Below are 23384 nucleotides of genomic sequence, written 5' to 3'. Positions count from 1 at the left end.
CCTTCAAACACATTATCTACCTGTCCTGCTAACCTTAGGCATTCTGTGGACATGCACACCAAGACTCTCTGATCCTTGGTGCTTTTCAGGGTCCTACAGTTATCGTGTGTTCCCTTGCCTTATTTGTCCTGTTCAAGTGCATCACCTCACTCTTAACTGATTGAATTCCATTTGTCACTGATCAGCCCATTTGACTATCCCATCTATACCCTCCTGCAAACTAAGGCTATACTTCTCACTATTTACTAGCCCAACAATTTTTGTATTATCCAATACGAATTTACTGATCATCCCACCTGCATTTATGTGTAAATCATTTATATATATGATAAACAGCAAAGGTCCCAACACTGATCCCCGTGGAACCCCATTGGACACAAGCTTCCAGTCACAAAAGTACCCTTCGACCATTATCCTTTGCTTCCTGCTGGTTAACCAATTCTAGATCCAATTAGCCAAATTTTCTTGGATCCCACAGATTCTTACCTTTGCTATCAGTCTCCCATATGGGACCTTCTCAAAAGCCTTGCTGAAGTCCATGTAGACTACATCAAATGCATTGCCCTCATCTACGCATCTATTCACCTCTTTGAAAAATTAGTCAAACATGAGCTCCCCTTAAAAAAAACCATACTGCCTGTCCAAGTGCAGACTAATTCTATCCGTTAGAATTGCTTCCAGTAGCTTCCCCAGTACTTCCCCAGGTTAGACTTACTTGTTGTAATTTTCTGGTTATCCCTTCCTCCCTTTTTGAAGAATGGTAGCACATTGACTGTCCTCCAGACCTCCAGAACCTCTCCTGTGTCCAAAGAGGAATTGAAAATACTTGCTAGCACTCCTGTTATTTCCTCCCTTACCTCAGTCAAAGCTTGGAATACATTTCATCCAGCTCTGGAGATTTATCTATTTCTAAGCCTGCCAGATCATTCACACCACATCTTTATCTGTGCTAATTTCATAGAATCCCTACAGTGTGGAAACAGGCCCTTTGGCCCAACAAGTCTGCACTGACCATCAGAGCATCCCACCCAGACCCTTCGCCTATAACCCACTAAATCTACACACCCCTCAACACTATGGACAATTTAGCACAGCCAATCCACTCAGCCTGCACATCTTTGGACTGTGGGAGGAAACCGGAGCACCTGGAGGAAACCTGCACAGTCACAGGGAAAATGTGCAATCTCCACACGGACAGTTGCCCGAGGGTAGAATTGAACCCTGGTTCCTGGTGCTGTGAGGCAGCAGTGCTAACCACTGAGCCACTGTGCTGCCCTATTTTTTAATTATCTCACAGTCCTTCTCTCTGACATCATCTCTCTTAGTGATGAGCACCGACACAAAGTATTCTTTTGGATTTCTACCCATGTCCTCCAGCTCCACACACAAATTACCACCGTGGTCTTTCATGAACCCTACTCTTATTATCCTTTACTCTTAATGTACATGAAAAATAACTTAGGATTTTCCTTTATTTTTCCTGCCGTTATCCTTTTATGCCCCATTATTTTGCTCTCCTAGTTTCCCTTTGAAGTTCCTCTGTGCACATTATATACTCCTTTAATGTTTCTGCTGTTTTGAGCCCTCAGTATCTGCCACAAACATCTCTATTTTTCTCTTGACCCAATCCCGTACATCCTTTGATATCCAGGGTTCGCTGGATTTGTTGGTCCCATCCTTTCTGTGTTGGAACTATTGACCCCATACTCTCCCACTGCTCTGACACAGATTTTCCTAAAGCTAACTACTCCCAGTAAACTCTGACCAAATTATATCAAATCTTATTGAAATTGGCCATCCCCCAGTTGAGAACTTTGATTTTAGGCCCATCCTTGTCCTTTTGCACAAGAAACATGAATCTAATTGAATTACAATCACTGTCTGAAAGTCGCTCTCCCACTGATTAATTCAACCACCTGCCCAGCTTCATTACCTAAAATTAACTCCAGGACCATCCCCTCACTTGTAGCGCCTTCTACATATTGATATGAAAAGCTCCCTGGATGCATTTTAAGAATTCTGCTCTCTAAACCTTTCATACTTTGACCACCCCAGTTAATTTTGGGGAAGTTATAAAATCTTTCTGTATCACTACCATATTCATTTTACACTTCTCTGAAATTTGTCTATTTGTTTGCTCTTCTATTTCCCTTTGACTGTTAAAGGTCCTGTATGTGTCCTGGTTTAAATATGCAGATTGCTTTCCAATTGCGTCAATATTAAATCAAGGCTCACACATCAGTAAAATAGTAACGCTTCAAAATGAATGTACTGGTCATACTGGCACTCCATTTTGAAGTATATAAGACATGTCAGATTAATTTGTGTTATTTGCAAGTCTGTTTCTTTTTTTTTTTCCCTTGCTAGACCAAACCTGCCCCAAACAGAATTAGGATCAGAGATGATCCAAAAAGGTTGTTTTTTGAAACAAAATTGTTTCCTTTTGGGCAAGGAAAATCAGAAGTATTTCTCCAGGCCTTGGAATGAAACCATTGTTCTTTGTTTCCCTTCGCATCACTATTTCTGGATCTTACATACCTAATGATGGAGATTATTTCCTTGGGTCCTTGTTGTTAATTTCCTTCTTCGGCCTCTTCTTCGGCCTTTTCATCATTCCCACTTACCTTGGGTGAGAAAACATTCTACAGAATGTAAATGAGGCTTGATCATTAAAGTGAACTATGTAGACTTCCCAAGTATCACAACTGGATGTACCCAGTGCTTGCTGGCCTACCTTCTGCCTGGGAGTTAAAATCAATCCCATGGTTACAAAGTACATAACTTTTGTTCTGGATTTCCATTGCCATTATTGTAAATATTCAGTCATTGGTTGTTTACCTATTTATTGCATTATATCCAGTATAAACATAGTCATTAGGCACAACCTTTCTATGATTGATACTTAAAAATGATGTAAATATTGATAGTTCTTTAGGGAAGTAAATCTGCCATCCTTAACTGGTCTGGCCTACATATGACTCCATACCTACAGCAACAGAGTTCACTGTTAGGGCTTGGCAATAAATGCTGACATAGCCCGTGAACTAATTAATCTAAAAATATTTCCTTAGTGTGAATTATATTTGTAAGAGGTGCTCTATAATTTGTGTTAAGTATTAATAATTCATTGGATTTGGGAAATCAGTTAAAATAACATTCAATCAGTCAGTAATCTCAATTAAATATCTTTACGTTTAAAATTATGGGGAGGATTCTAATCACTTCTTGGTGAACAAGACAACTGACCCACAGGAGCAATTAAGAGGATGCAATAAATTCAAACAGTTTACATGCCATTTAAACCCCTTGACTAGATTGGTATCTTAAGCTAATTGATGGCTACCTTGTAATATTTATAATATGAACAAGGTGCTGAATTAGTAATTGGCAACAGGTGATCTGGCTTCATTACAAGTCACATTGATAAGTAGCCTCACAGTACATCTTAGAACAAAATGATTTGAGAGAGAGAGCGAGAGCAAAAAATGAATGAATATTGCTCAGAATGCAGCAGGCCAGTCATGGATAAATATTCTAGCTTTCTTTTGGGGTCAGCAAAATTTTATACAGAAATGATTAAATAGGTGTGGGAGAGTTATTTCAGAATAGATTTATATAGGATTTCAGTAACAAAAATTGGATAAACTCATCTGTTTGCGTACCTTATTTCTTCAGAAAATGGTATTTATAGATAGACATTAAAAGATATGATGAACTTGAGCGGCAAAGTCTTTTAGTTATTTCTGACACTATATTACTTAATGTAAGAATTTTACAAATCTAAGTACATAGACAAAAATTCAATGCAGAACTTGGAACAAAAGGCTTGTTTCTATACTACAGGTTCTATTTAAACAGCCTAGAGATATCACAAGGGAAAAGCTGTTCTACGTGAAGGTCAAAGTTAATAGTGAAGAAATTCTTTCCTTCACTTCATGCACAAAGTGTAATGTGTCTGAATCTGTGTTTATAAACACCAGACCTATTCCTTTAATCAGGAAAGGAAACATTATTCGTCTGTTGTTTTTAAGTCAACTGGTTTAAAAATAGAAATTTCAGTTTAAAATCTGAAGTAGTTTGACTTGGAGGAGGGTGTGCGGGCGAAATCTTGCCCATTATTTGGATTAGTTAAAACCAACTGGTTTATAGTTATTTTTCATATAGGAATACTGTTTAGATTTTGCTCCTTTTCCAATTTTGATAGCTTTGCCTTTCTACTGTGAAGGTTTTATTTTGTCCTTTTGTTTTTAGTTTGGTTCAAAGGGCCTGTAAATCCAAACAGAGAGAAAGCATCAACTATTTGAATTATTTCTAATTTAGAGACTGCACTTTTAAGGTAATTATTTTTTCTGTATTGGTTAGTAATACTCGAGCATGGTAGTTACCTTCTATACAAATGCAATGATGTTTTTAGTTTAGTACGTAAGAGGAAAAAGGTATTTTCCATGTCTCAAATACTTTTCCTACAATATTCCCTTTACTTTCTATTTTAAGTTGAGCCTTATTTTCAAAAGCTCATTTTTGTTTATTTAAATCTGGCACTGTCTAGGTTTTGCCCTGTCGTTTTGTTTCACTCGGCATTCTTCCTCCTTTCCCTTGCTTATTCTCTGCTTCAGTGGACCTGTCAGGTGCTCGGACCTCCTTGTCCACTGGTCATGTGGTACAGAATGAGACACAGTGAAAGTGCAGACTTGGTGTGTTAACACCTCTGCGACCAATTCAGAATAACTAATAATCTGTAAAATGTGCCACATTATTTGGATCATGGTTCAAGTTGAAAACCCTCTTGCTGTGACAACTATGTTGATGACTTACATCTGGGAAATGGACAGAGATTTTCGATTACAGCACATCAGACTGTTCGTTACATTGCAGACTACAATGTATTGCACTTACCAGAAACACTACCATAAAATATAATGCATATATTGGCAGTGACAGCAATTAAATTGAACTATAAAGAGAAATGACTTCTTTGTTTACTGTGAATTGACGTGTTTATTTCTAAGCAGCAATACAACAGATTAAAGTACTTGCCATCTGTACAATCCTTTTCTTTAATATTCAGCCTATATTCTTTCTGTTTCGTTTCTGCATAAATAAATAGTGTCCAGTTTCATCTCACTTGAAAGATAAACATTATTATAACAGTAACCTTTTCATCAATTTTGAAATTGGACAATGTACAGAACAATGTTAAGCAGGAAGAGTTCTAAATTAATTTTTCCATTGATATCTTTAGCATGTCATACCTTCATATTATGACATAGGGGAAGAAGAACATTTTTTCTTTGAAACCGTGATTCTTAGCATATTCTTCCACTGTGAAGGTGACAGCTTGGAAGCTTAAGTTGATGGACTCTTTAAAAAATGGATGTGAAATGCCAGTAAGTGATGAAGTCTTGCCTGTTGATTGCAATGTCAACTTGATGCTGCCAGTCATTTCAGAACTAACCAGGCTTTGAGTGGCTGAATGCATCACCACAAGGTGAATATTGTAGTTGGCTAGCACCACTTAAAATGCAATCTGTGTCTGTTAAAGTGAAGGGACAGTTTGGCTGAATTAGGTATGGATATTCATGCAGGATGTGAATCTAACCTAAGTAACATTGAAAATGGCAGGGCAACTTGGGAGATAGTGGTTCCAAGCATTTTTTTTATTCATTCATAGGATATAAACATCATTTGTAAGACCAATGTTTTATTGCCAATTTGCTGATCACTAATTGCCCCAAAGAAAGTGATGCTATCTGTCTGAGCATGGAGGCTCCACTTGTGAACAATGGGACACTCTTAAAGGGACAAATACATTAATCAGGCACTTTCACAGTAAGGCTGAAGTCAGCTGTAATCATAGCACCCTGTATGTGAAATTCATGCAGTGTCCAACAGTGTGGGATACTATTCCTGGCCACAAGCAACCTTGACCATGTCATTGGTCATTGCAGATTGAAGATGGTCATCTCTGTGAAGCAGAAGTAATCACAGGCGACCTTAAAAGTGGCACCTGCGGGCCACTATTCACAAAGACACTCCAAGACCTCATAGGCTGTACAAGGACATGAAGTTGATTCCCTCTCACCTTGAACTGTAAGTATTTGCTAACACAATCTTGTATGCAATACTGCCTTTCCTGGGTGATGTGGGGGACAGACAGTAGGAGGTCAAGATTTCAATACTCATACAGCACTTACAATCTCCTACTGTATTTGCTTGACATGGATTCTGCTATATTCACTGGAATAAGCCCCCTACGTCAAAGGTCCATATTGAGGCATTTCATGGCCTCTTTGTAGGAGTGCTCAATGTCTCACTGTATTAAATAATCAATTGTGAGTGATGTGAATGCTAACTGCTCATATTATTAAGGACCTATTCTGCTTCATATATTCCCTACCTAGGCTTATTGGAAGCATAGCAAATGGATAGAGCCACTGTAGTGGTTAGTGTCACTGTTGCTACAGTGCAACAAAGGCACAGAGAAACTGAGGAAGAACAGAGGTGCCAACAGCAACCTCTAGCATGAACTAAACAGCATCCACATGAAGGAGTTACAGCTGAATGCCCCCTGAGGATGTACAGGAGTCCCAGAGTCTATCATCCTCAATGCCAATTTCTCTGGCTGAATGAGGCGCAGTGTCACTGCAGACAGAGGACATCCTGGGGAACTGCCACAGAACTGTGGTAACTGATAGACTGGGGCCTATAATATGAAGGGTGGCCTATCCTATCCCAGTGACTGTCAAAGAGATAGCTATGCTAAAACATTATACAGCTGGTTCTTCCAAAAAGCCAATGGGGACCTGAGTTGAATCTCACAACCCTCGATCCATAAATGTATTAAGACTGTTACCGATTTGTGCCTGATTATACTGCTTTGTTTTCCCTGATGAGGTCAGTACTGCAGCAGGTTTTGCCATCATAGCTGGTTTTCCTCCAGTGAAGGGCACTTTAGTCTGTACAATTGGCACTGTGTCATTTCATATCAGCTGACTTCATCAAAAGCAAAGGGTTGGAAACATCAATGTGCAAAGTTCTCAATGATCGTTGATTCCATAGCTTAGAAATCTGTGCCATATACCCTGGGAGCAGGCAGGATGCCCATATCCACGACCATGGCTGATGACTCCATTACCCAACCCCCTCGACTGAGGCCAAATGTAGATACAATGCAACCCATTCTTTGACCAGGGCCATCATGGAACAGGCAATAGGTTTGCTGAAGAGGAGTTTCTAATTCTTTGATAAGTCTGCAGTGGTGGCATTGCATTATAGCCCAAACAGGGTGTGCTGTATAATTCTAGCAGCTGTGCTCTGCACAAACGGACTGGGAATGAGGGATTGTGATGGACTCTGAATAGCTGGGAGAGCAGAAGTAGTATCCCAAGGAGGAAGATGAGGACACTGAGCTGGAGGAACAACACCTTCAGTGTGATAGAGCACTTCAGCGTCAATTGTAACAAGCCAGACAGGACGTAATCGACAACTGGTTCCAATAGGTGTAAACTGGATGCAATGATCATGTGTTTAGTGTAAACTTATGTGGATCAAAAGCCAAGCAGTCCCTTTCTTTGCCCAGAGGTGAACACCAATTTTGTTTATTTATTCTTCACTTTTGTTGCTGATCATAAGTGAGTGTTTTTAACCATTTAACAGTTTTCCTTTGTGACGGTTCCACATTGAACAATGAGATGTTAAGCTCCACTGCCTATTTGGAAAAGAGTAACCCCTCTTAGTATCATCCCATTTTAGAATCCTATATAAGGTGTAGCTTGGTATTGAACAACATTGCAAATGCAAGTTCACTTTCGTAAATCTATTGAAGTGACAACTCTGTCAACCATATGCATTGAGAGGCATTTGTTTTTGGTAGCTCTCCACCCTGCACATAGTGAAGGGCAACTTCTGGCTGGCAGCACTTCACTGGTTTTATGACTGGGTTTTAAAAATAGTGCCAGCACCAGAGATCCTGGGAGGTTTTGGCAGCAGCAGATTTCCACTTCTGATGAGAGGGAAGATTGGTTGAGTGAGGCATCATCAAAGCATGATGCATAGATAATAAGCAAATGGTGTGAGAAATCTCCTGGGCCTCATGGAGAGAAACCCTTCATGAAACTTGCCAAAATTGACAGTTGGCTGATTTCTGGTCAAATTCAACCGATACCGTTTAACCCTCTTAAATAATCCCAAACATAGACACACACTGACAGTTCAGAAAAAGGCAAAAGGAAACACAGCAGAGATTTGTTTCTGAAAAAAAAACACTTTGACCAATGGGTTATTCTTGAGAGAATAAAGTATAGTGTGCCCTGCACTCTGTCACATGTTCCAGCATGTGTGGTCAAGTTACTAATCATGTACAGATCTTCTGGAATCTTGAAGACACAGCTTGCTCAGGAAACTTAAGGTGTGAAGATCCTGCAACCACTCTTTTAGAAGAATGAAAAGATTTCACCCTATGCTCAATAGGAGTGTCATCCATTCAGAAATAGGAGAGATGAGCTAAGCAGCTGTGTCTCGGATGCTTTTTGTCCTTCAACGTAAAACCACATATAACTTGAACATCGCCAAACCAGTATCTGTTTAACCAACTCCGACTGGAGTCCATAACAAAACACAACATGATTCTTTTTTATTTGTTCACGGGATGTAGGTGTTTCTCGATGCATGACATTTATTACCCATCTCTCTTTGCATCAGAGAAGGTAGGAAATTCTTGATTGGATTTCTTAGTGGCTATTTTACATTAATTGGCCTTCAGTTATTTTCTTCCCCACTCACTGTCTACTCACTCTATCAAAGCCTTCTATAATTTTACAGACCTGTCCTTCAAATACCATTGCAGCCTTCACATCCCCCCACCCCAACACAGAAAGAGACCAAATCTGTTATTTCCTTTCTTGACATGTGTACCCATACATTTCTAATATCATCATTTGTAAATAGTTGAGCTTTCTTCTTGAATTGCTGTCATCCTTGGAACAAGGGGCATCAACAAGACTGTCACTCCATAATTTTGACCAAGCAACTGTGAAGGTAAGGTGATTATGTTTCTAAATCAGGATGGTGTGTGGCTTTGAGGTAAATTTGCAGGTGCTGGTGTTCCCATGCATCAGTTACCCTTCTCCTTCTAGGAGGTAGAAGTTGTAGGCTTGGAAGGTGAAATCGAGGGTGCTTCGGTGAGTTACAGCAAAGCAGTTTGCAAACAGCATGCACTGTGTCACTCTGTGTTGGTGGTGAAGGAAGTGATTGCTGAATATGGTAGATGGGGTGTCAATCCAGTAAGCTGCTTTCTCCTGGATAATGTCAAGCTTCTTGACAGTTGATGATCCTAAGACTGCCTGATTGCAGAGGTATAATCTCTATTTCTTAACCTGCTGATCTCCATTTTAGCTTCATCTCGAATAAATCAGGCAAGAACAGACATCTGGGTATGGATTTGCCACCCAAGTCTCTCTGTCTCCCTCTCTGTCTCTGTCCCCCCACCCCTTGATTATAATTTCAAAAATGAATGAGAATTTAAAGTTGCAGATTTTGTTGCAACACTTGCTCCATTTGTAAATACATTTGGTCTGTACAGTAAGCATTTCCTATTTGACAGCCTCTCATAGTTTATCCACTGCCTTATCTGCCAATATTTTATGAAAATAAATTCAGTATTTCCATTGAAATTGTCTCTTTTCAAATTTTATCTTCAATTTTTATCTCAAACCTAACTGTATTGCTCCTTCATCTGCTGAAAGGTTTTGGCTCATTGTCTGGAGTGTCATCCAAAGCATGTGCATTCCACTCTAGCCATGTGAGGTGGCAGATCTTAAATCTATCTCAGCTGCAATGGACATGAAAACTGTGCTGTTAATGTTACTCTGAACGATATGTTAGTTGTCCAAATGACTAAGCTTACTGGCCCACTGCCTAATTATCTTACGGTTATTAATTCCTAGATGCTCATCATTCCTTTATATTATCAACTTTTCTAATTAATTTCCTAGAACTAGATCTATCATTGCCTCCTTTCTTGTTGGACTACAAACATATTGCAGTCTGAGATAATTCCCCATCTTTGCTACTTATGTTATTTGAGTGCAATCCTTCTATGCATGCATATGGTTGTTCCTTGGAATGAGGATGATACTTGCACATGGAAAGAACTCATGTGTGGGGTTGTTTCACATGAGAGCGTATTGTTTTGCTGTTACTACATGGTTACAGCAGAACAGAAAACACTCCTGCCTGCCATAGGCTTATAGGAAGGATTAATACACTACTGATCAATATGTTTAAAGACAACTGCTTTTAGCATGACAAATCCTGTCTGGCCAATTACCTGCCTGTCATATGAACATACAAATTAGAAGCAACAGTCGGCCACCCAGCTTCTCGAGCCTGCTCTGCCATTCAGTAAGGTCATGGCTTATTCCACATTCCTGTCTGCCCTGATCATTCCTTGCTTATCTGCCTTAAAATATTCAAAGACTCTGCTTCCACCATTTTGTGGAAAAGAGTTCTAAAGACTTATGACCTGCTGGTGAGGTAAAAATGTCATTCTTATCTCTATATTATGTTTAAACAGTGAACCCTAGTTATAGATTCTTCCAAAAGAAGAAGCTTTCCGTGTGCACTCTGATGTACTGAAAATACTTGACAGAAAGGGTTTACCAGACCAATACCTGGAATGAGTAAGTCATCTTATGAGGAGTTGAACAGGCTCATATCTGCTGGAGTAGAGAGTAAGTGGTGACTTGATTGAAACATATAAGATTCTGAGGGGCCTTAACAGGGTGCACGTGGAAAGCTTTCTTCTTCTTGTAGAAGAATCTAGAATGAGGAGTCACTGTTAACCAAAAGATGACAGGCATATGGAGAAAAAAGATGACAGGTCATATGAAATTGGGCCAAAGTTTAGATATGATCTCATCAAATGGTAGAACAGATTTGAGCAGCTGAATGACCTATGCCTGTTCCTGTGAGCAGAATCTTTTGAGTTAGGCAGGTGTTTAGTGTACTGCCTGCAAAAGGTCCTAAACGCCTTCATTTGACTCTTAGCAATAAGGCTACTGCATCTTGTGATCATCAGGTGCTTGAGTCAACAGTGGCAGGTCTTCCTCCCGGCTGAAGATCCTGTGATAAAATGTCATGGCTGACTCAGCAACTGGCCGCTCAAGCCAACAGTTCTCATGGCACTGCCAAGTTCTGGGAGACCTGTGGGATCTCAGGTGGAGGAACAACAAGGGACAAAGGTAGACATTGTTTTAGCATGGTCCCACATGATGGGTTCATAGTAGGAGGGGCACCATACAGATAAGAGATCACTCTGTTGCCTCACCTTAGTGCCCATTCAAGGTCATGGGCATTAGTAGTGCAGATTGAGGGCTGCATTATTTATCCTGTCCAGAGCCGTGATAATTCTGGGGAGGTGATAACCTAGAAGTGTTATAGGAACATGTGAACCTTGAGTCTGTTCCACTGTGTGATGAGATCATAGTTGATCTGTGGTATAGATACTGCCTTTGGACCATATTCCTTAATACCTTTTGTTAACAAATACTTATGTCAAATTTAAAACTAACAACTAACTACCTATTATCACTAGACTATTAATCCAGAGACCAAGGTAATGTTTTGGGGACTCAGTTTTGAATCCCACCATCAACAGCACAGATTTCATGTCCATAGTAGAATGGTAGAATGTGAATATAACAAAAATTGAGTCTAACGATAGCTTATTATCAGAAAAAAAATACATCTGGTTCACTAATGTCCTTTTAAGGAAGGAAACTGCCGTCTTTCCCTGATCTGGCCTATATGTGACTCCAGACCTACATGAGTGTGGTTGATTCTCAATTGCCTTCAGGGTGATTAGGGATGGGTAATGAATGCTGGCCTAGTGAGCGATGTCCTCATACCATGAATGAATTTTTAAAAATTACAACCCAATTTTGTAGCGATTGTAATGAGGTCAGTCAGGTGGATCTCATAGAATATGAGTTCCCTGATTGGGACTGTTAATCTGGTACAATCAGGAAACTCTAGCTGACAGATAAAAACAGTGTCAGACATCCTGTTCGCTCAGAGCTGGATCAGTGTCAAGGACTTTCCATGTACAAATAAAAGGTGACCTAGTGACAGGATATTGGCCTCTGTGGAGTTGTTACACAATTAATGATCATTAGTTGACCATTTAAAGGCCTTGAGTGAAGGCTGGACAGGAAGATAGGCCATAGGCCTTCCTGCCTGGAGGTTACTTGGGATAGAGGTGGAAAGGCTTTGGGTGTCTGTCCTGAGAACAACCCACTTAATTTTCCAGGCTTCTTGCTTCTTTCTTTGCCTCTTTGGGCCTGGAAGATTCTGCTCTGCATTCCTACTGTTGTTGAATAAAGTTTAGCAAATGGTGGAATCTCATTCTATATTTATTTTGACAGATGTGAGGAGGGAAAGATTATCTTGGTAAGGGATAAAGAGTGATTTACATTCGTGCTTCTGAAATTTCTCCAAATATTTCATACACAATCACTTCCTATGAAGCAGAATATCTGCAATGATAATGTTAATTTATTAAAAGCTGTTGATGTAGATGTAATGACTAAGTTTTTAATTGTTATGTAGGCAAATTCAGCAGCCATTTCACACAGATAAGGATCCCTCAAACACCAATCAGATGAAGAGCTACTTAGTGGCTTGTAATTTCCTTCATTTGACTCATGCTGCAATTATGCTGAGGTCGAAGAAATCAACCTATGCCAACATTTTCTCAGAAATCTCACTCGCATTATTTTAAAATGGTGAAATTTAGGTGGAAAGCAGTGTGATTGTTTCTCAAGAAAAAATGCAGAATATAGGTGCCTTTTATTCTTTACGTTCCTGCCTTATCTTACTAGTGTGATGAAAATTAAAGTTTGAAACTATCACAATCACTTAAGCACATTTTAAGCACTGCGTGTCTAAGAAAATGCAATAGTGTAATATTCTTCTTAATGTTACAGATTCTGAAGTTAAACATTCTGAATAAAAAACATTCCAATGTATACAACATGCAGTGCAGGTCTCAGTATGGAGAAATAAAAAAAACAATAAAACACTAGAAAATGTGACTGAATCTTGTTGCATGTATACCTTTGGGAGAAATTTATGCTCATTCAGAAAAACTGCATTCTCTGGACATTTGAACAGGATTATCCATGTTCATGAGTTAACTGGGACTTTGGCACATGCAACTAAGGCACAAGTAATCATTGAAAAACTAGGATAAATCAGTAACATGCAGATTTTCAAGATACAGCTTGTAAGTAGAGTGGCTTCATGGTGTATTTATGACAAATCTTTCCAGGAAATTCCTGGCCAGTTTGTTAGTTATTGATGTTAGAGTCCCACAAAATGAAGGTATCAAACTTCTTCAAATATTTTACTGTAATTTTGCCTTTATTTAAAGAATTACTAATGCAGATTTTACTGTGTATTCCTTCTCCCATCCCACATGCCAACCAGACTTTCTGTTTCAATCAGAAGAATAGGACAGGCTGAGTCTCTAACACTCAATGGATCCTGACATCGTTGCTGCAGTATTATTAGAACTTGTACAACCTTTGTTCACTCTAGGGAATCTAACTTTAAAATATCCTTGTATCAAAGCCTGTCCTTTTTTTGGCATTGTTTAGAATAACCAAACAAGACAAAACAGAAATAAATTTCTCACTTTCTTACAAGAGCATAGGACACATTTAATTCAGAATTGGCACCAGATTTTAGAAGCAGAAATATTTTTGGTTTAGTGTTTTCTGCCACATATATTGGACTTGCAGACTGAATGAAAGTATAACCCGAGGCTATTTTTATCTATGGCATATAGGAATCTCAGTTCAAATATTGGCAATTCAATTACATATTTATGAGGATTGAACAGCGCATGTTTAGAAGTTGAGTGACATTGTGAATTGAACCCTCAGAGATATGGATCCAAGTACACTCTGGTAATGAAAATTACTTCATTAAATATCACAAGTTAAATGAGTTTAGTTGATCTTGATTAAGTCTTTAGCTTCTAGGCCGCGGAACAATTTGAATCCACAATGTACTATTTTTCAGCTGTTTCCTTCTTAAAACATGACTGCTTAGATTTAGATATTAAGCTGATTTTTGAATTGCTGGGTTGCTTTAGCTTATAATAATTCTATGCTTTCTTTTACCATTGACATTCAAAATTGATGAACTCATTAAGAAATTATAGATAAAAGCAAAACAAAGAGCTGGAGAAATGCAACATGTTTGGCAGCATCCGAGAGAAACAATGTGACTCTGCTTCTGATGTTTTAATGAACAATTTTTGTTATTGCATACTTTAATGAAAAACATTATCTGGGAATTTTCCAACCTCATGTTCTTCTGTGATGATCGTGTGCATATTTTAACCATTTTTAAAGACAAACAAGTCGCAAAGTAGATAGCAAAACATCTGTTTTAGATGTCAAAGGTCAATGAGAAATAATGATGTTTCATATTTTTGCATACAAAATTAAGTTAAAAGGGGAGGACACTTATTATCCTGGGTATTTTTGATAAATACTCGAAGATTCCAGGAGCAAATTGATTAATGAGTGTTTCTAATTGCTTTGCAGGATATGGCCATGCAGCTCCAGACACTGACGCAGGTAAAGCTTTTTGCATGTTTTATGCCGTGCTCGGAATACCACTGACCCTAGTCATGTTCCAGAGTCTGGGAGAACGGATGAACACATTTGTCAAATACCTTTTGAAAAGAATAAAGAAATGCCTCGGCATGAAAAGCACAGATGTGTCGATGGAGAACATGGTGACCGTGGGATTCTTCTCTTGCATGGGCACCCTTTGCATTGGAGCAGCTGCCTTTGCACATTATGAAGACTGGAACTTCTTTCATGCGTATTACTACTGCTTTATTACATTGACTACAATAGGGTTTGGAGACTTTGTAGCCCTCCAGAAAGATAAGGCTCTGCAGAAAAGACCACTGTATGTGGCCTTTAGCTTTATGTATATTTTAGTAGGTTTGACGGTTATTGGAGCATTCCTCAACCTGGTGGTTCTCAGGTTTTTGACCATGAACAGTGAAGATGAGCGACGGGATGCTGAAGAGAGAGCTTCTTTGGCAGGGAATAGGAACAGCATGATCATTCACATCCAGGAGGATTCCCAACAGGGCCGTCAGCGGTACAAAACCGAGGTGACAGATCTGCAGTCTGTTTGCTCCTGCATGTGCTACAGGTCCCACGAGTACACCAATCAGGTGGTATCTCACCAGAATTCATTCAGCTCCCAACTTAATCCCCAGTACTTTCACTCAGTATCTTACAAGATAGAAGAGATTTCACCAAGCACATTGAAAAACAGTCTGTTCCCATCTCCTGTGAGCTCTGTGTCACCGGGTTTACATAGCTTCAATGAGAACCACAGGCTCATGAGAAGGAGAAAGTCTATTTGAAATATTTCTATTTTGATTTGTTTTTGAGCGTGCTGGAGAAGATGAGGAAAATACAGTAACCTTTCTCTGGGACTCAGAAACCAAGCATGAAGCATGGTTAATAAAAGCTCTACATCAGCAACAATATGCCTTATCGACGGCAGATGGAATTTTAGGAACAAGCAAAATGCTGGGCATCTATTGGAACTACTTCAGCAAGGGGACTGGTAATATTGACATTATTCTGCTTGGAAGTGATTGTAAACTGTTAGAATGAGGAAGTTTTATTGGTGAAAGTGGGGATGTGTGTGGCATACAATGCATCAGGTATTAATTTTTTAAAACCATTTAACTGAGTTTCAGATTTGACAAACAGACGAACCCAAAATTGCCAAGATAGCATGCGCATTAGTAAATGAAGCAGTTGGTATACTGGATGTGCCATTGTATTTTCAACAGCTGGCTCTTTATTACTGGATTGTAAAATGCTGAAAGATAATTTTAGCATGCCAGTTTAAATGCATGCGCTTTGTACAACTGGTATGCGTTATAACTTACCTGAGAACACAAATTAATTAGCAATGAAATTAATAAAACAATTCATATTTATTGATTTATGAATAGTATTTATGCTTTTGCAGCAATTCCAGCCATTTGTTCTTTCTTGGCTTCTGTGATTATTTTGACAGAGGGAAGAGGAGTAAAAATGAATGGTTGGAGTTGCATTTAATAACTTTAGTGCAGTTATGATTGGCATGAAATGGAATTAGTTTTTGAATGCCTGAATAGGGACAATAAGTTTAGAAAATCAGCAACAAAAAAGATTTTCCTCTTCAGAAGGTCTAACAGTTTAAGTGATTTTAACTGTTATTTCCAAAAACCAATTTTTTTTTGCTGTTGTATGACATAATTCAAGTGATAGGAAGCTGTAACAAAATGTTTACAACTCAAGGAAGCTTTTATGCTCATGTACAAAATGTAATTAATGGGGTTGCTTCTTTTTTTGTAATGATTGCACTAACATGTATATATTTTACATTGTCTTTACAATTACTGCAGTGTTGTAAAATAATGCACTTTTCTATTTTTTTCATTAAAATATGGCACGTTTCAAAATGTACATTGTTGCTTTTATAACGAATGTACATGGTTAAGGGAAATCATGTAAATTTGTACCACAGAAGCTAACTTCAGTGGTCGTATTTTGTACAAAAGTACAGACATCTATAGAGATTTATGAATACATAATATATTCAAATTTGAATGAAAATGTACAGAGAAGATTTAACGGATGAATTTAAGTATAAAGAGATGTTATAAATGCCAAATATTTTGCATGCAATAAAAATTACATTTTTGACAACTCTTATGTGCAAAGTGACATTCACAACATTTTCCAAATCAGATTTACAGTTAAGTAAAAAATTACTTACAATGCTGGACAAATAAACATGCTGGTTACAAATAACACATTTCCCATCCTGCACTTTCCCTTCTATACAATACAATAGCAGCATTGGTGCCACCAAATGAAACTAGTCTAGGGAGTTGGATTTTTAAAATTATTAATGGGTTAAATAATGTTTTTGATTAATTTTTTAACTATGGGGGACTTGTGACAGCTGGTTTTAGGGAAATATCTGCATCTCCTTCCCAATCTGAGTGCAATAATGTAATACAATCAATGCAGGCCTCACCGGTGAAGTCAAAGTTAGCTTCACTCACACAAAGGATAGACTGCACTTTCTAAGCTTATTGTAACATACAGTACCATAGACTGTCATGCACTTGCAGTTTATAGAAATTTCCTGAACAAATCAAGCTGCATTTCTTAATTTAATCAGTCATTGTGTGAAACAAATCTTTGTAGTACAAAAGATATAAAATGATGAACTTCAGAGTACTATAAGTCTTTCTACCATTATTTACTGCTCTCTGTGCTTCAATAAATAAACTCTATATCATTCCTTTGATGGCCCAATGTATAGCTGAGCCATACAGGACTAGATTCTTTAGATCATTCTGAAAAATTAAGAAACATTATACACAATTCGATCTCTTATTTCCATCACTCATTTCCTTCACTAGTAACTGTTCAAATAAGTTAAAATGTACCACAGCCCGTCTATTTCATTCATTCCCTATCCTATGTGTAAAATAATTGAATTTACAAATTCTCTTAATCTTTCCCATTTTGAGCTAATTTGTTTTGGTATTTGTGATGTTAGTGGGTGAATACTTAATACATTCTTCTGTCTATTATTCTAATGGAGGCATTAAACAGTGAAATTGAATGTGTTAACATCTCTGTTAAAATATCCTGATAGCAAACACTTATCACTAATCAATCTCTCTGGTGTTGCCCAATAAGAAGATGGAATGGGCAATGCGAGGATGCTCAGCCCAAGGACTGTCTTCAGTGTTGTGAAGATAGAGGACAGGGAGAGTTGGACTGACATATACTGAAGTATGATTTTTATTAAGATACATCGCTCTGAATTGCCACAGACTCTTACTTAATTACCATAACTTCATTGAAGGTGGGTTTATGCAAATTACAATTGAGGTCTCAACAACACAGCAACACAATGACAAAGTCTGCAGAAAGTCAGGGCCACATTACATGGAGTGTATACATATTGTGTTCATTTTGAATTCTTGCATTCTGTTTGTATTTTAAAATTATGCTGTGATTTGACATTTAAATAACAATTCTAGGCAGTTTGAGATGGAGAGCTAGTGTTTTTTATTTGTTCATGGGAGATGGGTGTCTTTGGCTATGCCGGCCCTAATTGCCCAAAGAGCAGTTGAGACTCAATCACATTATTGTGGATTTGGAGTCACATATAGGTTAGACCAGGTAAGGACAGAAGTTTCCTCCCCTAAGGGACATTAGTGAACCAGACAGGCTTTTCCTGACAATTGATAATGCTTTAATGGTCATTATTAGGCTTTTAATTCCAGATTTTTATTGAATTCAAATTCCACCCATTTTCCATGGTGGGATTCAAGCCCCAGCATCCAGAACATTACCTGGATCTCTAGATTACTAGTGATATTACCACTAGGCCATTGCCCCAGAAAAGGTGATGGTGAGCTGCCTTCTTAAACCACTGCAGTTCTTGGGGTATAGGAACATTCACAGCGATGTTAGGAAGGGAATTCCAGGATTTTGACCCAGCTACAGTGAAGGAATGCTGCTTTGTCCTTCTGGGTGATGGAGGTTGCTGGTTTGGGAGGAGTCTTGGTCAATTACTGTCGTGTATCTCATGGATGGTACACTGCTGCCATTGTACACTATTGCTTGACTAGTCTGTCAGGTAGCTCTTCCAGTTTTATAATGGAGGCCAGAAATCTGTCCTGAGGAGTAAAACTTGACTTGATGGGAAGGTCAAGCAAGGAAGGGGAAGGCTGAAATATTGTACAGTCTGTGAGAGGGGATGACTGTTGTGACAGATGATGGAAATTTTCTGGAGAAGAGATCAGGAGTGGCTGGATGGGAAGGAAGCCAAAGTGACTGGGCTATTAACAATGCATCTGTAGTATCTACTTTAGATAAGAGGGAAAGCAATCATTGCAGTATCTTGCAAAAGGGTACTCTCATAGAATTATATAGAACAGAAGTGGCCCTTCAGCCCTTTGGGTCAGCACAAACAAAAGAAACTACTCTAAGACTACTCTAAACTATGACACTAGTTTCCCTTTCCAGCACTTGGTGCATAACCCTGAATGCTATGACACTTCAAGTGCTCATCCAAGTACTTTTTATAAGTTGGGATGATTCCTGCTTCAACTACTATCCCAAGCAATTGTCCATATGCCTTCTTAATGACCATATTAACCTGTCCTGCATCCTTGAGGGATCTGTGACAAACACACAAGATTGCTCTGTTCCTCTGAGCTTCGAAGTGTCTTGCTATTCAATGAGTACTCCATTGTTTTGCTAGTTCTTCCAAAGTGCATCAGCTCACACTTACCAGAGTCAACTCCATCTTATACAGATCTGGCCATCTGACTAATATGTCCTCCTGTAACCTAAGACCTTATTTCTCACTGCCAACCACCTAGCCAATCTTTGTGTCATCCACAAATTTACTGACTGTCCCTTGCAAATTTGCTTCTGTATCATTTATATATCATGAGCAATAAATGACCGAGCACATCCCTGTGGTATGCAACTAAATACTGGCCTTCAGCCTCCTAAGCTATTTTTCATCCAACTTGCCAAGTTACACTCATGGAACTGTGTTCTCACCAATTCCATTTTGAATGCCGCCACTGCCCACTGTTCTGCTGTGATTTACCCAGAAGTAGCTGTTCCCAGTCTGCTTTGGCTAGATCCTGACTTATTTTAATAAAATCTGCTTTTCCCCAATCCAAAATCCTCTTTTACCTTCTTTATCAGTCTCCCATGTGAGACTTTGACGAAAAGGCCTATAAACCGAATCAACAGTACAAACCTCATTGACATATCTGATCATCTCCTTGAAAATTCAATCAAATTTGTTCGGCATGACATCACTCCAACAAAACCATGCTGACTACCTTTGATCAAACCTTGCCTCTCCAAATGGAGATTAATTATTTCCTTAATAGTTTCCCAACCACTGACATGGGACTGATTGGTGTGTAATTCCCTAGTTTATCGTGTCCAGACTTCGAGAAGTGGGACCACATTAGCTGTCTTTCAGTCCTTGGGCACTTTCCCTGTGACCAGAGAAGAATTTAAAATTTGAGTCAGGGCTCCTGCAATTTTCTCCCTCAGCTCCCACAGCAGCCTAGTATACAAATTGCCAAAGTTCCAATAACGCCTCACTCCCTATGCCCACTTGCTCAAGAAAATCACAATCCCTTTTTTCGAATTCTGTAGTTACACCTTCCTTCTCCAAAGTAAAGACAGATGTGAAGTGCTTGTTTGAAACCTTACCAAAGTCCTCTGGCTCCATGCACAGATTGACCCCTTGGTCCCTAATAGGCCCTATTTCCCTGGTTATCCTCTTTCCCTTAATATACTTATAGAATATCTTGGAATTCATGGCCCCTCTTTGCTCACGTAATTGCTTTCTTAAGTTCTCCCCTGCACTTTCTGTACTCCACCACAGTCTTCGTTGCTTTGCTCCCTTTGCACCTGTTACAGTTTCTCCTTTTCCAGTTCTAAATATTCATAGATATCGGGAATTGTTTGGGCTTTTTGCTCCAACATTTCACCCTAAAGGGAACATGATGGAACTGTGTTCTCACCAATTCCATTTTGAATGCTGCCACTGCCCACTGTTCTGCTGTGATTTACCCAGAAGCGTCTGTTCCCAGTCTGCTTCAGCTAGATCCTGACTTATTTTAATAAAATCTGCCTTCCCCCAATCCAAAATGCTCTTTTGCAAACCACTTTTATCCTTGAGTCTAAATATTTATTTAAGAACATTCTTACTATTATCGATATAGCGACCTTCTTGATGCAATTGACAAATCAGCTTCTCTTTATATTATTTGGGTGTATTTTATGCCTGATATTTTCCAACAGAAAATTAAAAATACTAAAGATGTTTGGGGCATTGAACTTCCGTCTGATAAATTTTACTTTCCTGTCATGACGGCACAGCCTGACAGGAAATTTGGGATACAATTGATCAGAAGTCTACAGTTCCCATGGAATATTTTATCAATGCTCTGTACAAATTCATTGTGATATTCTGGTATTAATGATTTATTCCTCTGGATTTCTATCCAAAATTATACTTGTGCAGCAGCAGTAAATCAGCAATATGCTAATGTTTCATCTAGTGCCTCCAGATTCAGTTCTTGCTTTTTCCTGTAGATTGCTACTGTTAAGTTTATACTCTTTCCACTAGATGTGTATGTTCAATATGCTAGCCACTGGGTTGACAGCACAATGTCAATGTAATGCATTCGAGTTCAAAAATCACATTTTACATATGCCTGCTTCTGTGCAGATTTTCAGTTATAGAAATCTCCTTGAAATTGTAGTCATTGCAACAAATTCTCGATCTTCAAAGGTCTGTCTTTAATAGGAAATTAACATAATTGCATCGCTTGTTTTGCCTAGTAAGCCTACATTACAATTTAAGTGACTACTGTATCGAAATAGATGATGTTTGTGGCTTTACGCCTGGGATTTCCCGCGGTTTTAGGGCCCTGATGTTGAAACCAAAAAAGTGGTTTCTGAGCTCACAGTTGCCAGCAACAAATCTGGCTCAGCAATCCCCTCATGGGAGGCAGTTTGTTAATTAGGGGCCTCTGAGTTACTGTGTTATTAAGAAAAGCAGTGGGGTTCTCAATCCTGCAAACCCAATCAAAGGTCCAACATAACATCTCTGAAGCCCTGACAATACTACTGTATACTATAGATGTTGATAAGGCTGCCAAATCATCCCTAACTGGGAGCTCCATCACATGAATTGGCTGGCTGCCTCCATGTCACGGACAGTCACTCCTCTTCTCAACCCATCCCTGCAAAACCTCCTCAGTGGTAAAATTGTATTGGAGAAACACGGCAATGTGGCTCCTCATTATTTCCTTAGCCCTGTCACCTCCAGCTGTCTTTACAGTGTTGGGAATATCTCGACCTAAAGCGAAGGACTTTGACCCAGAACTGTAGGAACAACTACCCACTTACTTGTTCATGCTTTTTACAATTGAACTTTCCATGCTGACCGCTCTCAAAAGCCTGTAGATATTGATACATTAATGGGGAAATGAAGACTCCCCCTTTGATACAGAGGAGCTGGAACAGCCCTAATGATTGCAGCAGACAGCTGTGACTTTAACTGCAAGATAAAAACCGAAAGAATTGCGGATGCTGTAAATCAAGAACAAAAACAAAGTTGCTGGAAAAGCTCAGCAGGTCTGGCAGTATCTGTGGAGGAGAAAACAGAGTTAACGTTTCCGGTCCGGTGACCCTTCCTCAGAACTGATGGTGGCTGGGAAAACGTCAGTTTATATGCAGAAAATAGGGAGGTGGGTGGGGTAGGGAGTAAACGATAGGATAGAGCCCAAAGAGAGAGAAAGACAGTTGCACAGACAAAGGAGTTGCTAACGATCAGGCTGGGAGGGTGAATAGTTGTTAATGGGGACTGTTAGTGACTAACAACAGGGGGTGTGTAGTGGCAGGCTATATGGTAATAAGACCTGGTGTTTGGGGTGGGGAGCTGGGACATGGGAGAGTTTAGCCCTAAAATTATTGAACTCAATATTGAGCCCAGAGGGCTGTAGGGTCCCCAAGTGGAAAATGAGGTGTTGTTCCTCCAGATTGCGTTGGGCTTCGCTGGAACACTGTAGCAAGCCGGAGACAGAGATTTGGCCAGGGAGCAAAGTGGTGCATTGAAGTGGCAGGCAACAGGTAGTGCAGGGTCTTTTTTGCGAGCAGAACGTAGATGTTCTACAAAGCGGTCGCCAAGTCTACGCTTCGTTTTCCCAATGTAGAGGAGACCACATTGTGAGCAGCGAATGCAGTAGACTAGATTCTTGGAAGTGCAGGTGAATTGTTGCTTCACCTGGAAGGTATGTTTGGGCCCTTGGATACTTAGGAGAGAGGATGTAAACGGGCAGGTGTTGCACCTTCGCCGGTTACAGGGGAAGGTGCCGTAGGGCTGTGGGGAGGTGATGGGGGTGAAGGAAGTGTGGACCAGGGTGTCCCGGAGGGAATGGTCCCTGCGGAAGGCGGACAAGGGGAGGGGAGGGGAATATGATCATCAGACGCCATTTCCGCCACCTCCAGCAAGATGCCACCACCAGACACATATGGGGACCCTACAGCCCTCTGGACTCAATATTGAGTTCAATAATTTTAGGGCCTAAACTCTCCATTTCCCAGCTCCCCACCCCAAACACCAGGTCTTGTTACCACATAGTCTGCCACTACACACCCTCTGTTGTTAGTCACTAACAGTCCCCATTAACAACTATTCACCCTCCCAGCCTGATCGTTAGCAAC

General features: G+C 39.5%; 1 protein-coding gene across 1 annotated transcript in view; it reads left to right on the top strand.

Moving 5' to 3' along the window:
• kcnk9 (potassium channel, subfamily K, member 9) overlaps positions 1 to 16368 on the top strand; it is a 47729-nt gene extending 31361 nt beyond the window's left edge. The window contains exon 2 of the mRNA XM_020529408.2: positions 14613 to 16368. Within this exon, the coding sequence (XP_020384997.2) occupies positions 14613 to 15454 (842 nt within the window). The 3' untranslated portion in view covers positions 15455 to 16368. The remainder of the gene's footprint in view (positions 1 to 14612) is intronic.
• Positions 16369 to 23384: the final 7016 nt, after the last annotated feature.

This window comes from Rhincodon typus, chromosome 4 (assembly GCF_021869965.1).
Source record: "Rhincodon typus isolate 14 chromosome 4, sRhiTyp1.1, whole genome shotgun sequence".
In the NCBI taxonomy this organism is placed as follows: domain Eukaryota; kingdom Metazoa; phylum Chordata; class Chondrichthyes; order Orectolobiformes; family Rhincodontidae; genus Rhincodon; species Rhincodon typus.
This window is presented reverse-complemented; position numbering and strand designations above follow the sequence as displayed.